The sequence below is a fragment of the Salvelinus namaycush genome, chromosome 13 (assembly GCF_016432855.1).
Source record: "Salvelinus namaycush isolate Seneca chromosome 13, SaNama_1.0, whole genome shotgun sequence".
NCBI classification, from domain to species: Eukaryota; Metazoa; Chordata; class Actinopteri; order Salmoniformes; family Salmonidae; genus Salvelinus; species Salvelinus namaycush.
This window is the reverse complement of record NC_052319.1, coordinates 20,656,397-20,681,504: the sequence shown is the minus strand read 5'-3', so window position 1 is coordinate 20,681,504 and position 25,108 is coordinate 20,656,397. Positions and strand designations below refer to the sequence as shown.

General features: G+C 41.9%; 1 protein-coding gene across 1 annotated transcript in view; it reads left to right on the top strand.

Annotated features, from left to right (window-relative positions):
* The window catches only part of lrp1bb (low density lipoprotein receptor-related protein 1Bb), a 346,624-nt gene that overhangs the window by 132,927 nt on the left and 188,589 nt on the right, over positions 1 to 25,108 (top strand). The window contains exons 14-19 of the mRNA XM_039006274.1: positions 12,399 to 12,521; positions 12,730 to 12,870; positions 13,460 to 13,585; positions 16,813 to 16,929; positions 19,946 to 20,026; positions 20,408 to 20,578. Of these exons, the coding sequence (XP_038862202.1) occupies positions 12,399 to 12,521; positions 12,730 to 12,870; positions 13,460 to 13,585; positions 16,813 to 16,929; positions 19,946 to 20,026; positions 20,408 to 20,578 (759 nt within the window). The remainder of the gene's footprint in view (positions 1 to 12,398; positions 12,522 to 12,729; positions 12,871 to 13,459; positions 13,586 to 16,812; positions 16,930 to 19,945; positions 20,027 to 20,407; positions 20,579 to 25,108) is intronic.

Here is a 25,108-nt window from a genome sequence, read left to right as displayed (position 1 = left end):
GAGCACGTCCCCATTCTCATCGACGGGGTTGTAGTGGAGCAGGTTGAGAGCTTCAGATTCCTTGGTGTCCACATCAACAAAGAACTAGAATGGTCCAAACACACCAAAAAATCTAAAGAAATCAGCCAAGACCTCAAAAAAAGAATTGTAGATCTCCACAAGTCTGGTTCATCCTTGGGAGCAATTTCCAAATGCCTGAAGGTACCACGTTCATCTGTACAAACAATAGTACGCAAATATAAACACCATGGGACCACGCAGCCGTCATACCTCCCAGGGAAGAGACGCGTTCTGTCTCCTTGAGATGAACGTACTTTCGTGCGAAAAGTGCATATCAATCCCAGAACAACAGCAAAGGACCTTGTGAAGGTGCTGGAGGAAACCGGTACAAAAGTATCTATATCCACAGTAAAACAAGTCCTATATTGACATAACCTGAAAGGTCACTCAGCAAGGAAGAAGCCACTGCTCCAAAACCGCCGTTAAAAAGCCAGACTGGGGCCTCCCGGGTGGCGCAGTGGTCTAGGGCACTGCATCGCAGTGCTAACTGCGCCACCAGAGTCTCTGGGTTCGCGCCCAGGCTCTGTCGCAGCCGGCCGCGACCGGGAGGTCCGTGGGGCGACGCACAATTGGCATAGCGTCGTCCGGGTTAGGGAGGGTTTGGCCGGTAGGGATATGCTTGTCTCATCGCGCTCCAGCGACTCCTGTGGCGGGCCGGGCGCAGTGCGCGCTAACCAAGGGGGCCAGGTACACGGTGTTTCCTCCGACACATTGGTGCGGCTGGCTTCCGGGTTGGAGGCGCGCTGTGTTAAGAAGCAGTGCGGCTTGGTTGGGTTGTGCTTCGGAGGACGCATGGCTTTCAACCTTCGTCTCTCCCGAGCCCGTACGGGAGTTGTAGCGATGAGACAAGATAGTAATTACTAGCGATTGGATACCACGAAAATTGGGGAGAAAATGGGATAAAAAAAAAGAAAAAAAAAGAACTGTTTGGCCATAATGACCATCGTTTTGTTTGGAGGAAAAAGGGGGAGGATTGCAAGCCAAAGAACACCATCCCAACTGTGAAGCACGGGGGTGGCAGCATCATAATGTGGGGGTTCTTTGCTGCAGGAGGGACTGGTGCACTTCATAAAATAGATGGCATCATGAGGAAGGAAAATTATGTTAATATATTGAAGCAACATCTCAAGACATCAGTCAGGAAGTTAAAGCATGGTCGCAAATGGATCTTCCAAATGGACAATGACCCCAAGCATACTTCCAAAGTTGTGGCAAAATGGCTTAAGGACAACAAAGTGAAGGTATTGGAATTGCCATCACAAAGCCCTGACCTGAATAGCATAGAGCATTTCTGGGCAGAACTGAAAAAGCGTGTGTGAACAAGGAGGCCTACAAACCTGACTCAGTTACACCAGCTCTGTCAGCAGGAATGGGCCAGAATTCACCCAACTTATTGTGGGAAGCTTGTGGAAGGCTACCCCAAACGTTTGACCCAAGTTAAACAATTTAAAGGCAATGCTACCAAATACTAATTGAGTGTATGTAAACTTCTGACCCACTGGGAATGTGATGAAAGAAATAAAAGCTGAAATAAATCATTCTCTCTACTTTAATTCTGACACTTCACATTCTTAAAATAAAGATGTAATCCTAACTGACCTAAGACAGGGAATTGTTACTAGGATTAAATGTCAGGAATTGTGAAACAATAAGTTTAAATGTCTTTGGCTAAGGTGTATGTAAACTTCCGACTTCAACTGTAAGTATTCAGACCCTTTACTCAGTACTTATTTGAAACACCTTTGGCAGCAATTACAGCCTCGAGTCTTCTTGGTTATGACGCTACAAGCTTGGCACACCTGTATTTGGGGAGTTTCTCCCATTCTTCTCTGAAAATCCTCTTAACTTCTCTGGGATATGTGGGACGGTAGCGTCGCACTTGGCCAAAAGCCAGACAAAATGTAGCGCGCCAAATTCAAATATATTACTATAAAATCAATCTTTCATGAAATCCCACATGAAAGACAACAAATTAAAGCTACACATGTTGTGAATCCAGCCAACATGTCTGATTTCAAAAAGGGATTACGGCAAAAGCACACCAAACGATTATTTTAGCTCAGTACATAGCCACAGAAAAGTTTTGTTCGATAATGTGCATATTTATATCCACAAATCTCGGTTTACATTGGCGCCATGTTCAGAAATGCCTCCAAAATATCCGGAGAAATTGCAGAGAGCCACGTCAAATAACAGAAATAGTCATCATAAACTTTGATGAAAGATACTTGTTTTACATAGAATTAAAGATACACTTGTTCTTAATGCAACCGCTGTGCCAGATTTCAAAAAAACTTTACGGAAAAAGCACACCATGCAATAATCTGAGACGGCGCTCAAAAATAATAAAATTTCTCCGCCATGTTGGAGTCAACATAAATACGAAATTACATCATAAATATTCCCTTAACTTTGATCATCTTCATCAGAATGCACTCCCAGGAATCCTAGTTCCACAATAAATCGTTGTTTTGTTCAATAATGTCCATTACTTATGTCTAAGTAGCTACTTTTGCTAGCATGTTTAGTGCACATGTCCAAACGCTCGCGCAGATGCAGGCGAACTCGGACGAAAACCTCAAAAAGTTATATAACAGGTCGAAAAAACTGGTCAAGCTAAGTAGAGAATCAATCTTCAGGATGTTGTTATCATATATATCCAATAACGTTCCAACAGGAGCATTCCTTCGTGTCTGTATAAGTTATGGAACGCAAGGCGATATCATGAGGAAAGCGCGTGACCAGGAACTGGCAATCTGCCAGACCACTGACTCATTCCCCTCTCATCCGGCCCCACAACACAGCATAAGCTTCATTCCACGTTCTACAGACTGTTGACATCTAGTGGAAGGCGTAGGAAGTGCAAACAGATCCATATCTTACAGGGAATTGAATAGGCGATGAGCTGAACGTTGACCAGTCTCAGAATTCTCACTTCCTGTTTGGATTTTTTTCTCAGGTTTTTGCCTGCTATATGAGTTCTGTTATACTCACAGACATCATTCAAACAGTTTTAGAAACTTCAGAGTGTTTTATATCCAATTGGAATAATAATATGCATATCTTAGCATCTGGGACAGAGTAGGAGGCAGTTCACTATGGGCACTCAATTCATCCAAAAGTGAAAATGCTGCCCCCTATATCAAAGAAGTTAAACTCTTTCAGGTTTGATGGGGAGCTTTGCTGCACAGCTATTTTCTGGTCTCTCCAGAGATGTTCGATCGGGTTCAAGTCCGAGCTCCGGCTAGGCCACTCAAGGACATTCAGAAACTTTCCTGCTTTGTCTTGGCTGTGTGCTTAGGGTTGTTGTCCTGTTGGAAGGTCATCCTTCGCCCCAGTCTGGTGGATGTTTTTGTCAAGGATCTCTCTGTACTTTGCGCCGTTCATATTTGCCTCAATCCTGACTAGTCTCCCAGTCCCTGTCACTGAAAAACATTCCCACAGCATGATGCTGCGACCTCCATGCTTCACCGTAGGAATGGTGCCAGGTTTCCTCCAGACGTGACGCTTGGCATTCAGAGAAAGATTTCAATCTTGGTTTCATCAGAGCAGAGAATCTTGTTTCTCATGGTCTGAGAGGCTTTAGATGCCTTTTGGCAAACTCCAACTGGGCTGTCATGTGCCTTTTACTGAGGAGTGGCTCCCGTCTGGCCACTCTACCATAAAGGCCTGATTGGTGTAGTGCTGCAGAGATGGTTGTCCTTCTGGAAGGTTCTCCCATCTCCACAGAGGAACTCTGGAGCACTGTCACAGTGACCATCGGGTCTTGGTCACCTCCCTGACCAAGGCCCTTCTCCCGATTTCTCAGTTTGGCCAGACGGCCAGCTTTAGCAAAAGTCTTGGTGGTTCCAAACTTCACCCATTTAAGAATGATGGAGGCCACTGTATTCTTGAGGACCTTCGATGCTGCAGAAATGTGTTGGTATCCTTCCCCAGATCTGTGCCTCTACGGACAATTCCTTCAACCTCATGCCTTGGTTTTTGCTCTGACGTGCACTGTCAACTGAGGGACCTAATATAAACAGGTGTGTGTCTTTCCAAATCATGTCCAATCAATTGAATTTACCGTAGGTGGACTCCAATCAAGCTGTAGAAATATCTGATCAATGGATAATCAACGGAAACAGGATGCACCTGAGCTCAATTTCGAGTCTCATTGCAAAGGGTCTGAATACCTATGTAAATAAGGCTTTTCTGTTTGTTTTTTTATACATTTGCAAAAATTTCTGAAAAACCTGTTTTAGCTTTTTCATGATGGGGTATTGTGTTGAGATTGTTGAGGATTTGTTTTTATTTAATCCATTTCAGAATATGGCTGTAACAAATGTGGAAAAATTCAAGGGGTCTGAATACTTTCCCTGTCAATGGTTGTGATTACTTGCGTAGTACTATTGCAATATCGAAAACAGAAAGTGTCCAGATAAAAATATTTTATCAATATTATATCAGTATTAGAAGACACCTACCCGAGACACTTGTCTAAATTGATGGATCATGTGAAGGAAATGCTATAACCCCCCCCCCCCCCCCCCCCCCCCCACCTTCCCAGCCACATCTAGCTAATTGGATGGGTCACTATTGTCTAGACATGTACACATGTTCATGAAACACAATATATGGCCGTAATCACCCCCAGACGCACCTGGCTAATTTGATGGGTCATGTAATAATACGGCCGAAGTGGAGTCTTTTGTTTAGACATGTAGCTAGCTAAACAATGAACCGGCATGATCCCACTCATACTACTAACAACACAAATATTGTCATAGCTGTACATGAATCTGCAGGTAGCTAAAGCGAACAAACTAGGTTCAATGTTATCTAGCTAACATTAGGCTATAACTAGCAATGCAAATGGATTCTGATTCGAATAATATTACTACACAGATAATACACGTAACGTTAGCTAGTGAGCCAGTAAGCTAAAGTTTGCTAGCTAACTAACAGTATGCTTTAACTAGCAATAAAAACCAACTAGGCTTGTAATTTAACCATTTTATTCGTATTTGTGGATGGAATACAAGTTTGTTATTAAGGTATATGAATGTTCACATGTTCAAGAAGGCATTTCTGTCAAAAAACACATTTTGATAAACAAATGGTTACGTTCAAATGCCGTTCATGTGAATTAGTGACGTGAGACATACGCCTAGTTTCCTTCTAACAAGTCACATAAACAGACAATTATAATGATAACGTAATAAGGCACTTACTTTGATAGTAAGGCACGCATGTCCAAAGTTATTATTAGTAATAAAGGCAATGCGAGCGCAGTCTGGAAAATGTGCCAGGGAGTTTAACGATTGTGCTTGGGCTCTCTCAAATTGAGAAGTTTGTCCGGCTCAGAAACGCCTTAAACTTACATTGTCCGCCACAGTAAAATGGGCTAATTCTATGTGAATTTATGAGGCGGAACTGTTGTTAGAAAATAAAACTTTTTAGAAAATAATTTGAAATTGACAAGTTGAAACATAGCCTATAGATAATTAGCAGGCAGTGTGAGTTAACTGTTCTGTTACGTAACAATCACATTTTGGAACAGTGAATGCATTCTGACATCACGCTCGTAATGGGCGCCCGTTAGAGATAATTTGGAACTCACACGTGACAATGTTTTAAGCAAATGTTTGCTCCTGAATTTATTCAGTCTTGCCATAACAAAGGGGTGACTTACTGACTCAAGACATTTCAGCTTTTCATTATTAATTCATTGGTAACATTTTTGAAAAACACAAGTCTACTTTGACATTATGGGCTTTTTGTGTAGGCCAATGACAAAAAAAAATCTAAATGTAATCCATTTTAAATTCAGCCTATAACACATCAAAATGTGGAAGAAGTCAAGGGCTATAAATACTTCCTGAAGATTCTGTAGCTGTTAGCATAATGAAAACAGTATAGTCTATCGTAGGAGTGACATATCATGGCTTGCGTAAGATGTTGCATAAATTGACAATGGCAGCAATTTTACTTTGAATTCTACTCTATGGAAATGAAAGACTGACTCAACATAGTGCTGCCTGCTGTCTGTGTGGTGGATGATGATATGTTCCTGTTGTGGGTAGATTCATAGATAGAAGAGGAGAGAGATGCATGATGCACTTGGTTGATGGTGCAGAACTGTAGGGTCTCACAGCCAGGTCCGGTCCTGGCCGTTCTGCCGACCTAGGTGAGACAAAAAAAATGACCACCCTCCTATACCCCCACAAAACTAGAATAGTCTAAAATACTTATTTTCCAGATGTTGAAGTTAGGCTCATTTTAGGTTCTGAAAAGTGAAAATACTTATTTTCCGGATGTTGAAACTTCCAACTTTCCTTAAGAACAAAAATGTACCAGATTTTAACGTCTTTGGTTGAAAATACATATTTTCCAGACTTTGTATTCAGGATAATGTTCGGTTCTGAATGAAAGTTGAAATGATGTAATTTACAAACACTGAAAATATGTATTTTTTGGGAATTGAATATATGGCTGAATTTCAACTGCACATACTATACATTCTCAATGAAGTAACCGTTACATCACAATAATTATTTATTTCACCATTTAATATATGAAAGAGGAGCTAACTGAATATTGCAACATAGAACATTTATCCCTTTATCTGGCACACCAAGAAATAAATATCATATAAAGTATTTTTCAGAAAAATATGTGTATTTAGCCTTAATATAGGCATAAATGAATTGTCTTTATTTGCATACATTTAAATGTAATAGACAACTCATCACAAACATCTCATCTCAACCGGCTGGTTGAGTTGCCCAATTAGGGTAAACTAATTTTGTATTGGAATTTGCATAGACTTTTTAAATCATGAAGAAATATATGCATTAATTAACATGAATGTCTGCTTCAGTTACTGATAATGTAAGACAAGCCTAGTTAAATGAGGACTGATATGAAATATGAATAAAATATGATACATTTGTCAAAATATGAATTTTCAAATACATGTAAATTAATGTGTTTACTGTTTATTTTTCTTATAAACTGGGTGGTTTGAGCCCAGAATTCTGATTGTCTGACAGCCATGGTATATCAGACCGTATACCAAGGGTAAGACTAAACAATTATTTTTACTGCTCAAACTACTTTGCGAACCAGCTTATAATAGCAATAAGGCACCTCAGAGATTTGTGGTATATGGCCAATATACCACAGCTAAGGGCTGTTTCCAGGCACTCTGTGTTGGGTTGTGCTTAAGAACAGCCCTTAGCCGTGGTATATTGGCCATATACCACACCTCCTCGGGCATTAATGCTTAATTATACCATGGCGTTGTTAAATAGTCATTTCTGATTGGCTTGAAGGGAATTATAGAGTGTGCATTATTTCCCTATAATGCACAGTATATCAGCACGGTAGAATTCAATAGCTATAGTTCATTCTTACATGTTCTATGTTTGAGCTGCTTTTGAACGCAAAAGTTGAATTGAAAACATTATGGGCATTGTTGAATTAGATTTTTGAAATAGCAAGTTAGTTAGCCAAACTGGCAAGTCTGTTTGTTTGGTTACCAAGAAAACAACTGTAGCTATCTAGTAATCTTGCTAGCTACTTCAGTGGATGTTGAACATATTTCTACTTGCAAATGAACACATTTCCAGTGGCAAATGTGTTAAATTATAGCCATGGTATAGGGATAATCAACTCGGGGCTCTATGCATTCTCGAAAATAACGCACCTCCGTGGAAGGTTAGTTCCACTCCGCTAGCGCAGACACCTTCCACGTCGTTCATTATTTTCCATAGAACGCATAGCCTCTTGTTGACGTTGATTATTATTATTATTTCACCTTTATTTAACCAGGTAGGCAAGTTGAGAACAAGTTCTCATTTACAATTGCGACCTGGCCATGATAAAGCAAAGCAGTTCGACACATACAACAACACAGAGTTACACATGGAGTAAAACAAACATAAAGTCAATATTACAGTAGAAAAATAAGTCTATATACAATGTGAGCAAATGAGGTGAGATAAGGGAGGTAAAGGCAAAAAAAGGCCATGGTGGCGAGGTAAATACAATATAGCAAGTAAAACACTGGAATGGTAGATTTGCAGTGGAAGAATGTGCAAAGTAGAAATAGAAATAATGGGGTGCAAAGGAGCAAAATAAATAAATACAGTAGGGGAAGAGGTAGTTGTTTGGGCTAAATTATAGATGGGCTATGTACAGGTGCAGTAATCTGTGAGCTGCTCTGACAGCTGGTGCTTAAAGCTAGTGAAAGAGATAAGTGTTTCCAGTTTCAGAGATTTTTGTAGTTCGTTCCAGTCATTGGCAGCAGACAACTGGAAGGAGAGGCGGCCAAAGGAGGAATTGGCTTTGGGGGTGACCGGAGAGATATACCTGCTGGAGCGCGTGCTACAGGTGGGTGCTGCTATGGTGACCAGCGAGCTGAGATAAGGGGGACTTTACCTAGCAGGGTCTTGTAGATGACCTGGAGCCAGTGGGTTTGGCGACGAGTATGAAGCGAGGGCCAGCCAACGAGAGCGTACAAGTCGCAGTGGTGGGTAGTAGATGGGGCTTTGGTAACAAAACGGATGGCACTGTGATAGACTGCATCCAATTTATTGAGTATGGTATTGGAGGCTATTTTGTAAATGACATCGCCGAAGTCGAGGATCGGTAGGATGGTCAGTTTTACGAGGGTATGTTTGGCAGCATGAGTGAAGGATGCTTTGTTGCGAAATAGGAAGCCAATTCTAGATTTAACTTTGGATTGGAGATGTTTGATGTGAGTCAGGAAGGAGAGTTTACTGTCTAACCAGACACCTAGGTATTTGTAGTCCACATATTCTAAGTCAGAACCGGGCGGGCAGGTGCATGCAGCGATCGGTTGAAGAGCATGCATTTAGTTTGACTTATATTTAAGAGCAGTTGGAGGCCACGGAAGGAGAGTTGTATGGCATTGAAGCTCATCTGGAGGGTTGTTAACACAGTGTCCAAAGAAGGGCCAGAAGTATACAGAATGATGTCGTCTGCGTAGAGGTGGATCAGAGACTCACCAGCAGCAAGAGCGACATCATTGATGTATACAGAGAAGAGAGTCGGCCCAAGAATTGAACCCTGTGGCACCCCCATAGAGACTGCCAGAGGCCCGGACAACAGGCCCTCCAATTTGACACACTGAACTCTATCTGAGAAGTAGTTGGTGAACCAGGCAATCATTTGAGAAACCACGGCTATTGAGTCTGCCGATGAGGATGTGGTGACTGACAGAGTCGAAAGCCTTGGCCAGGTCAGTGAAGACGGCTGCACAGTATTGTTTCTTATCGATGGCGGTTAAGATATCGTTTAGGACCTTGAGCGTGGCTGAGGTGCACCCATGACCAGCTCTGAAACCAGATTGCATAGCGGAGAAGGTGCGGTGGGTTTCGAAATGGTCGGTAATCTGTTTGTTGACTTGGCTTTCGAAGACCTTAGAAAGGTAGGGTAGGATAGATATAGGTCTGTAGCAGTTTGGGTCAAGAGTGTCCCCCCCTTTGAAGAGGGGGATGACCGCAGCTACTTTCCAATATTTGGGAATCTCTGATGACACAAAAGAGAGGTTGAACAGGCTAGTAATAGGGGTTGCAACATTTTCGTCAGATAATTTTAGAAAAAAAGGGTCCAGATTGTCTAGCCTGGCTGATTTGTAGGGGTCCAGATTTTGCAGCTCTTTCAGAACATCTGCTGACTGGATTTGGGAGAAGGAGAAATGGGGAAGGCTTGGGCGAATTGCTGTGGGGGGTGCAGTGCTGTTGACCGGGGTAGGGGTAGCCAGGTGGAAAGCATGGCCAGCCGTAGAAAAATACTTATTGAAATTCTCAATTATAGTGGATTTATCGGTGGTGACAGAGTTTCCTATCCTCAGTGCAGTGGGTAGCTGGTAGGAGGTGCTCTTATTCTCCATGGACTTTACAGTGTCCCAGAACTTTTTTGAGTTGGTGTTGCAGGAATCAAATTTCTGCTTGAAAAAGCTAGCCTTGGCTTTTCTAACTGCCTGTGTATATTGGTTTCTAACTTCCCTGAAAAGTTGCATATCATGGGGGCTGTTCGATGCTAATGCAGAACGCCACAAGATGTTTTTGTGTTGGTCAAGGGCAGACAGGTCTGGAGTGAACCAAGGGCTATATCTGTTCCTGGTTCTAAATTTCTTGAATGGGGCATGCTTATTTAAGATGGTGAGGAAGGCATTTAAAAAAAATAACCAGGCATCCTCTACTGACGGGATGAGGTCAATATCCTTCCAGGATACCCGGGCCAGTTAGATTAGAATGGCCTGGTCGCTGAAGTGTTTCAGGGAGCGTTTGACGGTGATGAGTGGAGGTCATTTGACCGCTGACCCATTACGGATGCAGGCAATGAGGCAATGATCGCTGAGATATTGGTTGAAAACAGCAGAGGTGTATTTAGAGGGCAAGTTGGTTAGGATGATATCTATGAGGGTGCCCGTGTTTACGGCTTTGGGGTGGTACCTGGTAGGTTCATTGATAATTTGTGTGAGATTGAGGGCATCAAGCTTAGATTGTAGGATGGCTGGGGTGTTAAGCATGTCCCAGTTTAGGTCACCTAGCAGCACGAGCTCTGAAGATAGATGGGGGGCAATCAGTTCACATATGGTGTCCAGAGCACAGCTGGGGCCAGAGGGTGGTCTATAGCAGGCGGCAAATTATTATTATCCCTTACATAATGCCTGTAAAATTACATGTACTGAATAATGATATGAAACATATTAAAGATAACAGGCAGACAGTAAATACTGATATGAATATGAAAATATTTTTCCTATTTGCACAGACAAAAAAATCACAACAATATTTATCCATTGTTCATAATAGCTAGCTTTGACTAAATTGCATTACTTTAATCGGCAACTCAATATTATAATATATATATATATAATATTATAATGTCATATTCACATCGAAGCTCCTTTTTTATTTGATTGGGTGCCATTTAGGTTAGGCGCCATTTAGGTTAGTCTATTTGATCGGCGAAACGTGTATGATGTAAAATGTGAATTTCATAAATTTGATCTCCAGCCTATAGGCTACAGAAAATGGCACATACTCTTTCTACCATAAGCTAGATATTTTTTTACGGAACGTTGGTAGAGCGCCGCAGCGGTGTGTCTCCAACAGCACCCTGGAGAGGTGCACTGGAGAGGTGCACTGGACAAGCGAAATATTTTGTGCCCCTGCCTTTGACAAAGTGGGCACTGTTTATCACGGGGCGGCATCAGCTCTCACCTAAATAGCCTATATTCTGTACCACTGGGTGAGAGAAATTGTAATTGTTTTTGGGAAAAGTTATGTGAGGTTTTATGTGTTGTTGGAGGTGCGTCTTGGTCAGTTGAGCTCGGAAAATGCCGCCCACTCCAATCTGCCGCCTGCCTAATAGGCGGGCCAGCCCTGCTCACAGCAGGTAGAACCCTTGTTATCCTGCCGAAGCGTCGGTGAATCACTGTTTAGTGTTCCGACTGTGTACGTGTGGAGTAAGGGGAAGCGTGATTACTGTCATCTCCTCTCAGAAATAGAGAAAGTACCAACACTAATTATCTGCTTGGTAATCAATGGATTAAGATAAGAGGCATTTTGAGATGATTCACTGCTTGTGGGTTTTTCATTTGTGTAATAATTTATTTTGTTTCACATCAAAATAATACAGTTTGTTAGAGTGGTGTAGGAGTGTGGTATGCCAAGTATGTAATGATGTGATGCAGAGAAAGAGTGAGGGAGAATATAGCTGGCAGTATGAGTTCTAATTCTCAGCATGGGGGAAAGAAGAATTTCGCTGGCCATTCCTCCAAAAGTCATGCCACCAAAGAGATTAATTGGCCCTGCTGTCCTCTGAGTATTACTGATTGGCTCTCACAAAACAGAAACCTTTATCTCATTGGCTCAGGCATTGCCTTTGGACCTTACACTAAACAAAACCAACAATGGACTCCATGCCTCAACTTTATAAGTGACAGTTTCTTCACACAAAGACAGTTTCTTCTCTCTTGAGAACGGTTGGCTTTGTCCTAAAAGACAAATTATTTTCCTGAAAGAATAAAAATGTCAAATGGCTACTCTCCACAATGTCCCCAATAATTCATTTGACGTGTGGTTATAGATGATGTGGCACCCACCTGGCACATCCTTCTCAAACAGGAAATGGCTTTTGTATTAAAGATATATTTTATGTGTGTTTCTTCACAGTTCACATTGACCTTGTTGTTCCGTTGTTCGTAGAGCGAGACGACGACAGACGGAACATCAAAAGAGAAACATGACAAAATACAATAATAATGCTTTAGAAGAATATGATTTCCGGTAAATAATGGTACTACTCTGTAATTCCAGGTGACAATGCATGCAGAGTGAATTATGGGGGATGCGGTACCCTCTGCCTCTCTATCCCAGGGGGCCGAGTGTGTGCCTGTGCTGACAACCAGCTACTGGAGAAGAACAATGTCACCTGCTTAGGTACAGTAGAACCATGAAGTGAATTAGCCAGAGTAGTACAATTGCACTGTAGACAAGCTAAGAAATGAACATGGTTTTCTCTCACAAATATTTTGTGATTATTTTGTATGCTTGACTTTTCAATGGAATTAATTCCACTGTGGTTTAATTTGGCTCAAGTCTCTTTCTGTTATTAAAGTCCTTTTCTCTGTTATGTCTGTTAATTAAGTGTCATCAGGGGGGGTGGAGCCACAGCTCTGTAAGAGCGATGAGTTTCAGTGTCGTAACCATCGCTGTATCCGTGCGTCATGGAAGTGTGACGGAGATGATGACTGTCTGGATGGAAGTGACGAGGAGCCCCATAACTGCTGTGTGTATTTATCTGTCTGTTGTCTCTGTCCCGCACACACACGCACACATACACACACAAACATTCACACACACCACTTACCATGCAACGTTGCATAAGTTGATATTTTCTTGCTATCAACTTTTATCTCGCTACACGTCATTGATACTGTATGATTCAAAGCTGGTGAATACTGCCCACTCCTCTCCTTTCTTCCCCATCTATTTGCCTCAGAAGAGAATTGGCTGTTGAGTGAATCAATAAGATAAACAGCATGTTAGACGCTTGGGTGCTGACTCATTTCTCACTATGAAAAATACTATAATGTAATCTTCTGCCAGAATGATCAGATTTGCAAAATCTATTATCTGCCCTGCTGGAATGTCTGCATGCCTTCTATCTAATAAGATTTGAGACATTCTGACCCAAATTCCTGCTTCGCATTGCTGTCTGTCATTTGTACTGAACTCTTCAAGTCAGAAACGGTAAATGTCAGGTTTGTAAGTCCTTTACCAGGCAAATTCCATCCCACAAAGCAGCTCAACTAGGACATTTTTAAAACATGAAATGGTGCTAAGATGATATGAGTGTCTCTGTCTGTGTATTTCAGCCAACCACAGTTGTCCCATAGACCAGTTCAAGTGCCTCAATAATCGCTGCATCCCTAAGAGATGGCTGTGTGATGGAACTAATGACTGTGGGAACAATGAGGATGAGTCCAACACCACATGTTCAGGTAACTGATACAATACCTCAGCTTTTTCTCAGATCTGCAGTCCAGCAATTGCATTGTGTTATGTAGTATATGTCACTGGCATTTTCTAAGCTATGATAATACATTGCTGTGGTACATTTCACTTAGTCAGATGGACTATGTATAGTTAAAGAATGCAAACCTCTACCCCCTAGCAACTTCAACTTCCTCCGCAGAAAGGTTTCTGCACATCAAAGCATCAAATAGCAGGGTAGTCCAACATTCCTAGTCATGTCTTACGACACTATACAAGCCAGCAGCCACAGTCAGTGTGATCAATCTCATGTGAAAGCTCAGAATCAGAGAAGTTTAGCACTCTCAAAAGGTAACTTTTCCTGCTATCGAGTTATTGTCAGAATCACTTACGTCTGTCCATACCATAGTGGCTTTTTTCCCTTCACACCTAACAGCCAAGTTGCCAGCCTTGCCTCTTAAAAGTTGTGATCCTTCCAGGATCAATCAATGGGTGATAAATGTTGCCTTGTCATCAGAATGACATGCATGTTACACACACAGCACCACCAAGAGAACGCTGCCCGTGTGCTGTCCTGGTGCTGTGCTGTCGTTGCATGTCTGTCTCTGTTCACAGACATTGAGTATACAGTGAGCTCCAAAAGTATTGGGACAGTGACCAATATGTTTTTTTTTTTTTGCTTTGTACTCCAGCACTTTGGATTTGACATTATACAATGACCGTGCGGTTAAAGTGCAGACAGTCAGTTTTAATTTGAGGATAATTTCATCCATATCGGGTGAAGCGTTTAGGAACCAGAGCACTTTTTGTACATAGTTCACCTTGGGGGACAAAAGTATTGGTACAAATTCACATATGTGTATTAAAGTAGTCAAAAGTGTAGTATTTGGGCCCATATTCCTAGCATGGAATGATTACATCAAGCTTGTGACTTTACAAACTTGTTGGATACATTTGCTGTTTGTTTTGGTTGTGTTTCAGATTATTTTGTGCCCAGTAGAAATGAATGGTAAATAATGTATTGGGTCATTTTAGAGTCACTTTTATTGCAAATAAGAATAGAATGTTTCTAAACACTTCTACATTCGCTCCCGAGTTGTGAAGCGGTCTAAGACACTGCATCTCAGTGCTAGAGGTGTCACTACAGACCCTGGTTCGATCCCGGGCTGTTTCACAACCGGCCGTGATCGGGAGTACCAGAGGACAGGCGCACAATTGGCCCAGTGTCGTCCGGGTTAAGGGAGGGTTTGACCAGGGTAGGTGCTGTAAAATAAGAATTTGTTCTGAACTGACTTGCCTGGAAAAATAAAAAATAAATGCATTAATGTGGATGCTACCATGATTACGGATAGTCCTGAATGAATTGTGAATAATGATCAGTGAGAAAGTTAGACGCACAAATATCATACCCCCTAAAAATGCTAACCTCCCCTGTTATTGTAATGATGAGAGGTTAGCATGTGTTGGTATTATGATATTTGTGCATCTGTAACTTTCTCACTCATCATTATTCACAATTCATTCAGGAATATCTGTAATCATGGTAGCACCCATGTTAATGTAGAAGTGTATAAAAACATTCTATTCTCATTTACAATAAAAGTGACTCCAAAAACACAATACAAGCTTGATTGCATGAAGCTTCTGTATTGTCACAAGCTTGATGTAATCATTGCGTGCTGGGAATATGAGATCAAATACTAAACTTTTGACTATTTTAATACACATACACTATGTATGCAAAAGTATGTGGACAGCCCTTCAAATTAGTGGATTTGGCTATTCCAGCCACACCATCATTGCTTAAAGGTATATAAAATCGAGCATACAGCCATGCGATCTCCATAGCCCAACATTGTCAGTAGAATAGCCTTACTGAAGAGCTCAGTGACTTTCTACGTGGCACCGTCATAGGATTCCACAATTCAGTTCGTAAAATTTCTGCCCAGCTCACAGAACGAACCGCCAAGTGCTGAAAAGCGTAGCGCATTAAAATCGGCTATCCTCGGTTGCAACTCTCACTACCATGTTGCTTCCAGAGGCAGTTTGGAACATCAGCACAAGAACTGTTCGTCGGGAGCTTCATGAAATTAGTTTTCATGTACGAGCAGCCGCACACAAGTCTAAGATCACCATTCGCAATGCCAAGCGTCAGCTGGAGTGGTGTAAAGCTCGCCGCCATTGGACTCTAGAGCAGTGGAAACGCGGTCTCTCGAGTGATGAATCACACTTCACCATCTGGCAGCCTACGGAGGAATCTGGGTTTGGCGGATGACAGGAGAACGCTACCTGCCCCAAAGCATAGTGCCAACTGTAAAGTTTGGTGGAGGAGGAATAATGGTCTGGGGAAGTAGTTCCAGTGAAGGGGAATCTTAACGCTACAGCATCTAGACGATTCTGTGCTTCCAACTTTGTGGCAAGTTTGGGGAAGGCCCTTTCCTGTTAAATAAGGTTGAGGTCCACACAGAAATGGTTTGTCGAGATCGGTGTGGAAGAACTTGACTGGCCTGCAAAGAGCCCTGTCCTCAACCCAATTTAACACCTTTGGGATGAATTGGAACGCCGACTGCAAGCCAGGCCTAATTGCCCAACATCCGTGCCCGATCTCATTAATGCTCTTGTGGCTGAATGGAAGCAAGTCCCTGCAGCAATGTTCCAACATCTAGTGGAAAGCCTTCCCAAAAGAGTGGAGGCTGTTATAGCAGCAAAGAGGGGGACCAAGTCCATATTAATGCTCATGATTTTGGAATGAGATGTTCTATGAGCAGGTGTCCACATATGTTTGATCATGTTGGTCATGTAGTGTATAAGGGAGTTTGTCCCAATACTTTGGTCTCCAAAAATGGGGGTAATATGTACAGAAAGTGCTGTAATTTCTAAACGGTTCACCCGATAGGGATGAAAATACCCTCAAATTAAAGCTGACAGTTAGCACTTTAACCTCATAGTCATTGTATCATTTCAAATCCAAAGTGCTGGAGTACAGAGCCAAAACAACAAATGTGTCAATGTATGTGACTGAAAGGTTAGTTTAAGGGCTCTGCTCGTTTACTCCAGACTTTATATATGTGATATATCTGTCATGGAGAGATCAACTTAAGCTCCACAGGCCTTACATTGACATGCCATATGATTGAATGATCATTAGGGGGCTGAACATGTCTGGCTTTAACTTAACACCCATGTGATTGAATTACAAATGCTCTGCTGTCTTCCATGTCTTTCTCTTTCTCAGCCCAGGCTTGTCAGCCCAACCAGTTCTCCTGTCGGAACGGACGCTGTATCCCCCAGGCCTGGTGCTGCGACCGAGACGACGACTGCGGGGACATGTCCGATGAGACTTCGTCCTGTAGTGAGTTAGACTCTCAGTCTGCATTATATGGCCCTGAATCCTGGCGATAATCTCAGTTTTTGATTATGTATGATCGTTAAGGGTGAGAATCTCAAGTTAGGTTTCAACCCTGTAAGATTATTCACACTAAAATGACCTAGTAGACCAAATCAGAACAAACACTCTCTGCTGTTTATGTTTTTGGAAAGGAAGGAAAGTGCTGGGTTTTTAAACGCCAAGAGAGGCTTTCAAAGAAGAAGATGTGACCACTTTTACGATGACACTGTCAGATCTGAAGATTCTATTGACCTCATCCCCAACCTTGAGAGGAAAAGAAAAGGACATACCGCTGTGAGGTGTAGCTCAGAGGAAATGGTTCAGTGGAAAAGACAGCTCGTCTTTTAGTGACCCAACTACACCAGAGAAGCCTTAAAAGTATTTCAAAATTTGCCTCCTGGTGAGACAACTGAATGCTAGCTTGGCTGTTTGAACTCTTAGTGTGTGTTCTTGTCTAGTGCACAGCAGCCAGTTGGTTATATTTCTATTAAAATATAGTGCTTTCCTCTTTTTAAGGAGTTAAAAGGCTTGTTCTTATCTAGTTTCTGAAAAGTAAAATGCAATATCCAATTGAACAATCACAGGTTGTTGAATATGATTAATGAGCAGGCTATTGGGTTACCTTTTAATTGGCATAGTCTTAGTTGTGAAGGGGATGCATGAGTGTACCAGTGTGCTTATTATTTGGAGAAATAAGAATAGATTTATTATGATGTCCTTGCTATCTATCTGACACTGTTTTCAAGCTGTTTCCCCTAAATCTCATTTTCCTACAAGAATGTCCCTTATAGCTATTTCTTAATTTACTAGTTCCTTGAATACTTTGTTGTCTCTCTTACATTGCTTGTTTCATTCGTGTGAGTTTTAGCAGTTACATTATTAAATAGCCCTGAGTCCTCAGGGCCAGGAGCTGAGCATTCACTTCTTACTCACTGATTAAGGAGAGTTAGAATGATGCTGCAAAATAACACGTGTAGCATTTAAAAAAAAAAACATTTTAGTATTGCAGAATTACGCAGTGTATCAAAACTTATACCAAAGTAAGTTGTAGTGCTTGCCATTTTTATGACTCAACAGTTTATTTTGTTTTCATATTTCTTTTTACAGTACCTGATTTCAACTGGCTATACTGTAACTTGTTATCTTTCTGGTACACTAGTCTAATCTCATAACTATACTTGTGTGTGACTTTCATGTAGAGGGAGCTTTCCATGCCGTAAGTTACATATTTAGTGATGTGAGGTGGAACTAGTTGAATTACTTACAAATCGTAAAAAAACTGGGAAAACACATTTAAAAGGTTTTTAAAACCTCCTGTCCCTTCACTGTTTGTGGTAAAGATGGCGCATGGCAATCTCTGATGATCAGTGCCAGGCCCTGCATAGTGTTGTATCGTCTCCGACTCCTTTGTGTGCTTACTAAGCTGCTTCAATACACAGTCACAAACAGCCAGGGTGTAAGCTGTAATTAAAGTTCATGCTCGACTTCATTCAGTCATAATCAAGCTGCGCTGCAAAACATATTCTCTCTCATAGTGTTGTCTGAGATTCCTCAGGCATTACTGCGCTGTAGGAGTTCCCACAGAGTCTCTGGAAGCTCAATTTTCTCCACTGCAGCGACAGTGGGTTTTTAAAACCTGAAGCTCCACGCCGCGATTGAGCCGTTGTTGCTCCTAGAGGTTTCCACTTCACAATAACAGCACTTACTGCACTTACAGCTCTATCAGGGCAGAAATTTGACGAACTGACTTATTGGAAAGGTGGCATCCTATGACGGTGCGCTCGGTTTTATACACCTGTAAGCAATGGGTGTGGCTGAAATAGCCTAATCCACTAAGTACATCACTGGGCTGTCCGCCATCCAGGACCTCTATATCAGGAGGTGTCATAGTAAGGCCTGAAAAATTGCCAAACAATCCAGCCACCCAAGCCATAGACTGTTCACTCTGCTACTGTCCGGCGAACGGTACCGGAGCATCGGCTCTCGGACCAATAGGATCCGAGACAGCTTCTACCTCGAAGCCATAAGACTGCTAAATAGCCAGACTGCTAAATAGTCAATTAATGGTATCCGAACTGTCTGCACTGACTCAATCTTGCACTGACCCTACGCACACTCACTAGACTTTATATACACTCCATATACTCACTCACACACACTACACTCACTCCCACACAAAACCCTCACACATTCACATACACTACATGGGCGCACACACAACACACACACGCATACCGACACAACACACATACACACATACACAGACACCGAGCTGTCTGTTTAAACAACTAGCACACAGCTTAGACACCCATGCATACCACACAAGACATCGGTCTCTTCACAGTCCCCAAGTCCAGAACAGACTATGGGAGGCGCACAGTACTACAAAGAGCCATGACTACATGGAACTCTATTCCGCATCAGGTAACTGATGCAAGCATTAGAATCAGATTTTAAAAACAGATAAAAATACACCTTATGGAACAGCGGGGACTGTGAAGCTACACAAAGACAGGCAGCAGCTAATGGGGATTCATAATACACACATACTGTACATACACACACTTTTACACTCTTCATTTGCTGCTGCTACTCTGTTCTTTATTTTACTCTTATTATTATCTATTTGGATGCCTAGTTACTTTACCCTGACTTCATGTACATATCTACCTCAAATACCTTGTACCTCTGAACATTGATCTGATACGGGTACTCCCTGAATATAGCTCAAAACTTGTGTATTTCATTTTTTTTTTCATTTTTTTTTTTTTACTTTGCATCGTTGGGCAAGGTTCGTAAGCAAGCATTTCACTGCGAAGTCTTCGACAGTTGTATTCGGCACATGTGATAAATACAGTTTGATTTGGAATGGAGTGTTTGGAAGGAGTTTCAGACAATGTATTTTCAGAATGAATGTGGCCCTATGGGTTTGAGGTTTAGATAACTATAGTTGATTTTCTCTCTGCCTTTGTGTCTACAGCCTTCCCGACCTGTGAGCCCCTCACCCAGTTCAGCTGTTCCAATGGGAGATGCATCAGTGTCAAGTGGCATTGTGATTCAGGTACGTTTCTACTATAGCTGTTTCTCCCTCAACGACCATCCTTGCGAATCTGGTATGATTGTACAGAGCTTCAATAAAGATCAGCAACTTTGAGGTCAGAATACTCAAGGACAGAAGTTGAGAAACACTGAGCTACTGTACATTTCATGCACCTCATATAACCCACAACTTTGAAATCAACCACTGTCTCCTTATGTAACTAAAGTGGTTCAGAAAACCACACCCATGAGCTGAGTACTATAACCTTGCCTGTAAGTGAAGACTTATGTTACCTCCCCAAGCTAATGCATAGGCTTTAGCTTAGCGTGCTAACACAGTTTAATGATATGCAGGAGTCAAACCTAGTCAGTCACACTTACTCTTTTTCCTCTGTATCCCTAGATGATGACTGTGGAGATGGTAGTGACGAGGTTGGTTGTGTCCACTCCTGTTCCAACACCCAGTTCCAGTGCTCCAGTGGGAGGTGTATCCCAGACCACTGGGCCTGCGATGGGGACAACGACTGTGGGGACTTCAGCGATGAGAACACTACTTGTGGAGGAGATGGAGCTGGTGAGAGAAACAATGCTGTTATTTGTTTAATACCTGTATCGTAGCACTTTTTGTTAGCAATTACAAGATTATGTTCCCACAGTTAAGATAAATCATGCTGCTACTACTACCATGAATCCATAATGAAAATTCTACTCTAAGTGATAGCGCCATCCCTCATTTTGTCAAGTACATTTTGCACTAAGTATCACATTATCTATCTCAACATGAGGTAGATGTTTCAAGTCAGGCTTACTACTCCTCATTACTACACATGTATCAATGATTGTAACTATCAATTATTCAATTGCCATTTAAATCAGTAGAAAGATTTATTTTTAAAGATAATGATGAGTTCAAAGTAATTATTAATTGGCCTGGTCTAATGTCCTTAAGTCTTCATCCTCCTTGCTCGGCTCTCGCTCGGCTGATCTAATCTCATCTACTCTTTACAAGAGTACAACCATCAAGAATATTTTAATCTGTTATAATTACCCCAGAAGGTTGAGTTGGGCCCGGCCGGCTGGAATACTCACAGCTCACTAGCTTGTCACTAGAATGAGGAAGCTATTCATCAAACCGTGTCCTGATGTCAAGCCTGAGCCCCAGCTCCAGCCTTTTCCTCTCTACTCTAACACAGTGTAGTGTTGCTGTGTTGTGGGCCACCCCAGGGGTAACAGCTCTGGCTCAGCAGGCTCTGACTGTTATGGAAATCCTTCTGATCTCTGACATCCAAGCATTAAATGTGTTTTCTTTTTGGAAGTCAGAGTTTTTTGCATAGAAAAGTCTTGGGTGGGCTGCCTAACTGTTTTGTTAGGTAGCCCACCCATGTCAAAACAGTAAAAAAACGAATACAACTTAGAACAGCTAACTAGATATAAAGCATGCAGGAAAGATAATGGACCTATATATTTTTAAATAAGGTCCTCTTTGAGAACTCATAATCACTAAAATAAAGGCTAGACAGTCAGGGAGAATCTAAAATTCAAAACATTATGCATTCAGGAGCATTTTGGTCATTGATTTTGTAAACATAGCATAAGCCATGGAAAAATGTGTAGAATTGCAGGAAAATAGCTTTAAAATTGCAGCAATGGCCACACCCACTGCCATGCCACCACCTAAGCCCCATTTTGATCCAGAAAAAACCCTGGAAATTAAAAATAAATTATTGGCAATGTGGAAGTGGTTAGGTTATATACAGTCGGTCTTGTGACTACTTAGCATGATTAAAAATATAATTTAAAAGAATATATATAACCCAATATTGTCAAAAAACAAACACATTTCCGCTGTTACATAAGGATTCTATTTACAGTGCCTTGTAAATGTATTCATCAACCTTGGCGTTTTTCCTATATTGTTTTTTGGGGGATTTCATGTAAGGGACATACACAAAATAGTCCAAATTGTGGTGAAGTGAAATAAAAAAAATTACTTGCACATTTGTGGCCTGCTGGAGGTCATTTTGCAGGGCTCTGGCAGTGCTCCTCCTTGCACAAAGGCGGAGGTAGCGGTCCTGCTGCTGGGTTGTTGCCCTCCTACGGCCTCCTCCACGTCTCCTGATGTACTGGCCTGTCTCCTGGTAGCGCCTCCATGCTCTGGACACTACGCTGACAGACACAGCAAACCTTCTTGCCACAGTTCGCATTGATGTGCCATCCTGGATGAGCTGCACTACCTGAGCCACTTGTGTGGGTTGTAGACTCCGTCTCATGCTACCACTAGAGTGAGAGCACCGCCAGCATTCAAAAGTGACCAAAACATCAGCCAGGAAGCATAGGAACTGAGAAGTGGTCTGTGGTCACCACCTGCAGAACCACTCCTTTATTGAGGGTGTCTTGCTAATTGCCTATAATTTCCACCTTTTGTCTATTCCATTTGCACAACAGCATGTGAAATGTATTGTCAATCAGTGTTGCTTCCTAAGTGGACAGTTTGATTTCACAGAAGTGTGATTGACTTGGAGTTACATTGTGTTGTTTAAGTGTTCCCTTTATTTTTTTGAGCAGTGTATATACACCTGTTCTGAAAGGCCTCAGAGTCTGCAACACAACTAAGCAAGGGGCACTACCAAACAAGCGGCACCATGAAGACCAATGAGCTCTCCAAACAGCTCAGGGACAAAGTTGTGGAGAAGTACAGATCAGGATTGGGTTATAAAAAAAATATCTGAAACTTTGAACATCCCACGGAGCACTATGTAATCCATTATTTAAAAAATTTAAGAATATGGCACCACAACACACCTGCCAAGAGAGGGCCGCCCACCAAAACTCACGGACTAGGCAAGGAGGGCATTAATCAGAGAGGCAACAAAGAGACCAAAGATAACCCTGAAGGAGATGCAAAGCTCCACAGCGGAGATTGGAGTATCTGTCCATAGGACCACTTTAAGCGTTTGGTGTTTGTCAAAAGGCATGTGGGAGACTCCCCAAACATATGGAAGAAGGTTCTCTGGTTAGATGAGACGAAAATGTAGCTTTTTGGCCATCAAGGAAAACGCTAAGTCTGGTACAAACCCAACAGGGAAGCGTGGTGGCAGCATCATGCTGTGGGAGGTTTTTCAGTTGGCAGGGACTGGGAAACTGGTCAGAATTGAAGGAATGATGGATGACGCTAAATACAGGGAAACCTGTTTCAGTCTTCCAGAGATTTGAGACTGGGACGGAGGTTCACCTTCCAGCAAGAAAATGACCTACTTTGTAGAATAATAGTTAAGACATCAAAACTATGAAATAACACACATGGAACTATGTAGTAAGCAAAAAAAGTGTGAAACAAATCAAAATATATTTTAGATTTTTCAAAGTAGCAATATTTTTCCTTGATGACAGCTTTATACACTCTTGGTATTCTCTCAACCAACTTCACCTGGAATGCTTTTCCAACAGTCTTGAAGGAGTTCCCACATGCTGAGCACTTGTTGCCTGCTTTTCCTTCACTCTGGTGTCCAACTCATCCCAAACCATCTCAATTGGGTTGAGGTCGGGTGATTGTGAAGGCCAGGTCCTCTGATGCAGCACTCCATCACTCTCCTTGGTCAAAGATACCTTACACAGCCTGGAGATGTGTTGGGTCATAGTCCTGTTGAAAACAAATGATAGTTCCGCTAATCGCAAACCAGATGGGATGGTGTATCGATGCAGAATGCTGTAGAATCCATGCTGGTTCAGAGTGCTTTGAATTCTAAATAAATCACTGACAGTGTCACCAGCAAAGCACTCCCACACCATCACACCTCCTGCTCCATGCTTCATAGTGGGAACCACACATGCAGAGATCATCCGTTCACCTGCTCTGTGTCTCACAAAGAGACGGTGGTTGGAACCAAAATATCAAATTTGGACTCATCACACCAAAGGACAGATTGCTTGTGTTTCTTGGCCCTAGCAAGTCTATTATTATTATTGGTGTCCTTTAGTAGTGGTTTCTTTGCAGTAATTCGACCATGAAGGCCTGACTCACACATTCTCCTCTGAACTGTTGATGTTGAGATGTGTATGTTATTTATTTGGGCTGCATTCTGAGGTGCAGTTAACTCTAATGAACTTATGCAGCAGAGGTAACTCTGGGTCTTCCTTTCCTGTGGCGGTCCTCATGAGAGACAGTTTCATTGTAGCGCTTGATGGTTTTTGCAACTGCACTTGAAGAAACTTTCAAAGTTATTGAAAGTTTCCGGAATGACTGACCTTCATGTCTTAAAGTAATGATGGACTGTTGTTTCTCTTTAATTATTTGAGCTGTTCTTGTCATAATAGGGACTTGGTCTTTTACCAAATAGGGCTATCTTCTGTACACCACTCCTACCTTGTCAAAACACAACTAACTGGCTTTTCCTTATTAACTTCTTATGGCTGGGGGCGCTATTTTCACGTTCGGATGAAAAGCGTGCCCAGAGTAAACTGCCTGCTACTCAGGCCCAGAAGCTAAGATATGCATATTATTAGTAGATGTGGATAGAAACACTCTGAAGTTTCTAAAACTGTTTGAATGATGTCTATGAGTATAACATGACTCATATGGCAGGCAAAAACCCGAGATAAAATCCAAGCAGGAAGTGGGAAATCTGAGGTTTATAGATTTTCAAGTATATGCCTATCCAAGATACAGTGTAAATTTGGTCCGATTCCCAAGGCTTCCACCAGATGTCAGCAGTCTTTAGAACCTTGTTTCAGGCTTCTACTGTGAAGGGGGAGCGAATAAGAGCTGTTTAACCTCTAATTCCTCCCAAACCCGGATCCGGGAGCACCCCCACCAGTAAAAAAGCTGACTAGCATAGCCTAGCATAGCGTCACAAGTAAATACTAGCATCTAAATATCATTAAATCACAAGTCCAAGACACCAGATGAAAGATACACTTCTTGTGAATCCAGCCATCATTTCTGATTTTTTAAATGTTTTACAGGGAAGACACAATATGTAAATCTATTAGCTAACCACGTTAGCAAAAGACACCACTTTTCTTACTCCACCATTTTTTTACTGCATCAGTAGCTATCACAAATTCGACCAAATAAAGATATAAATAGCCACTAACCAAGAAACAA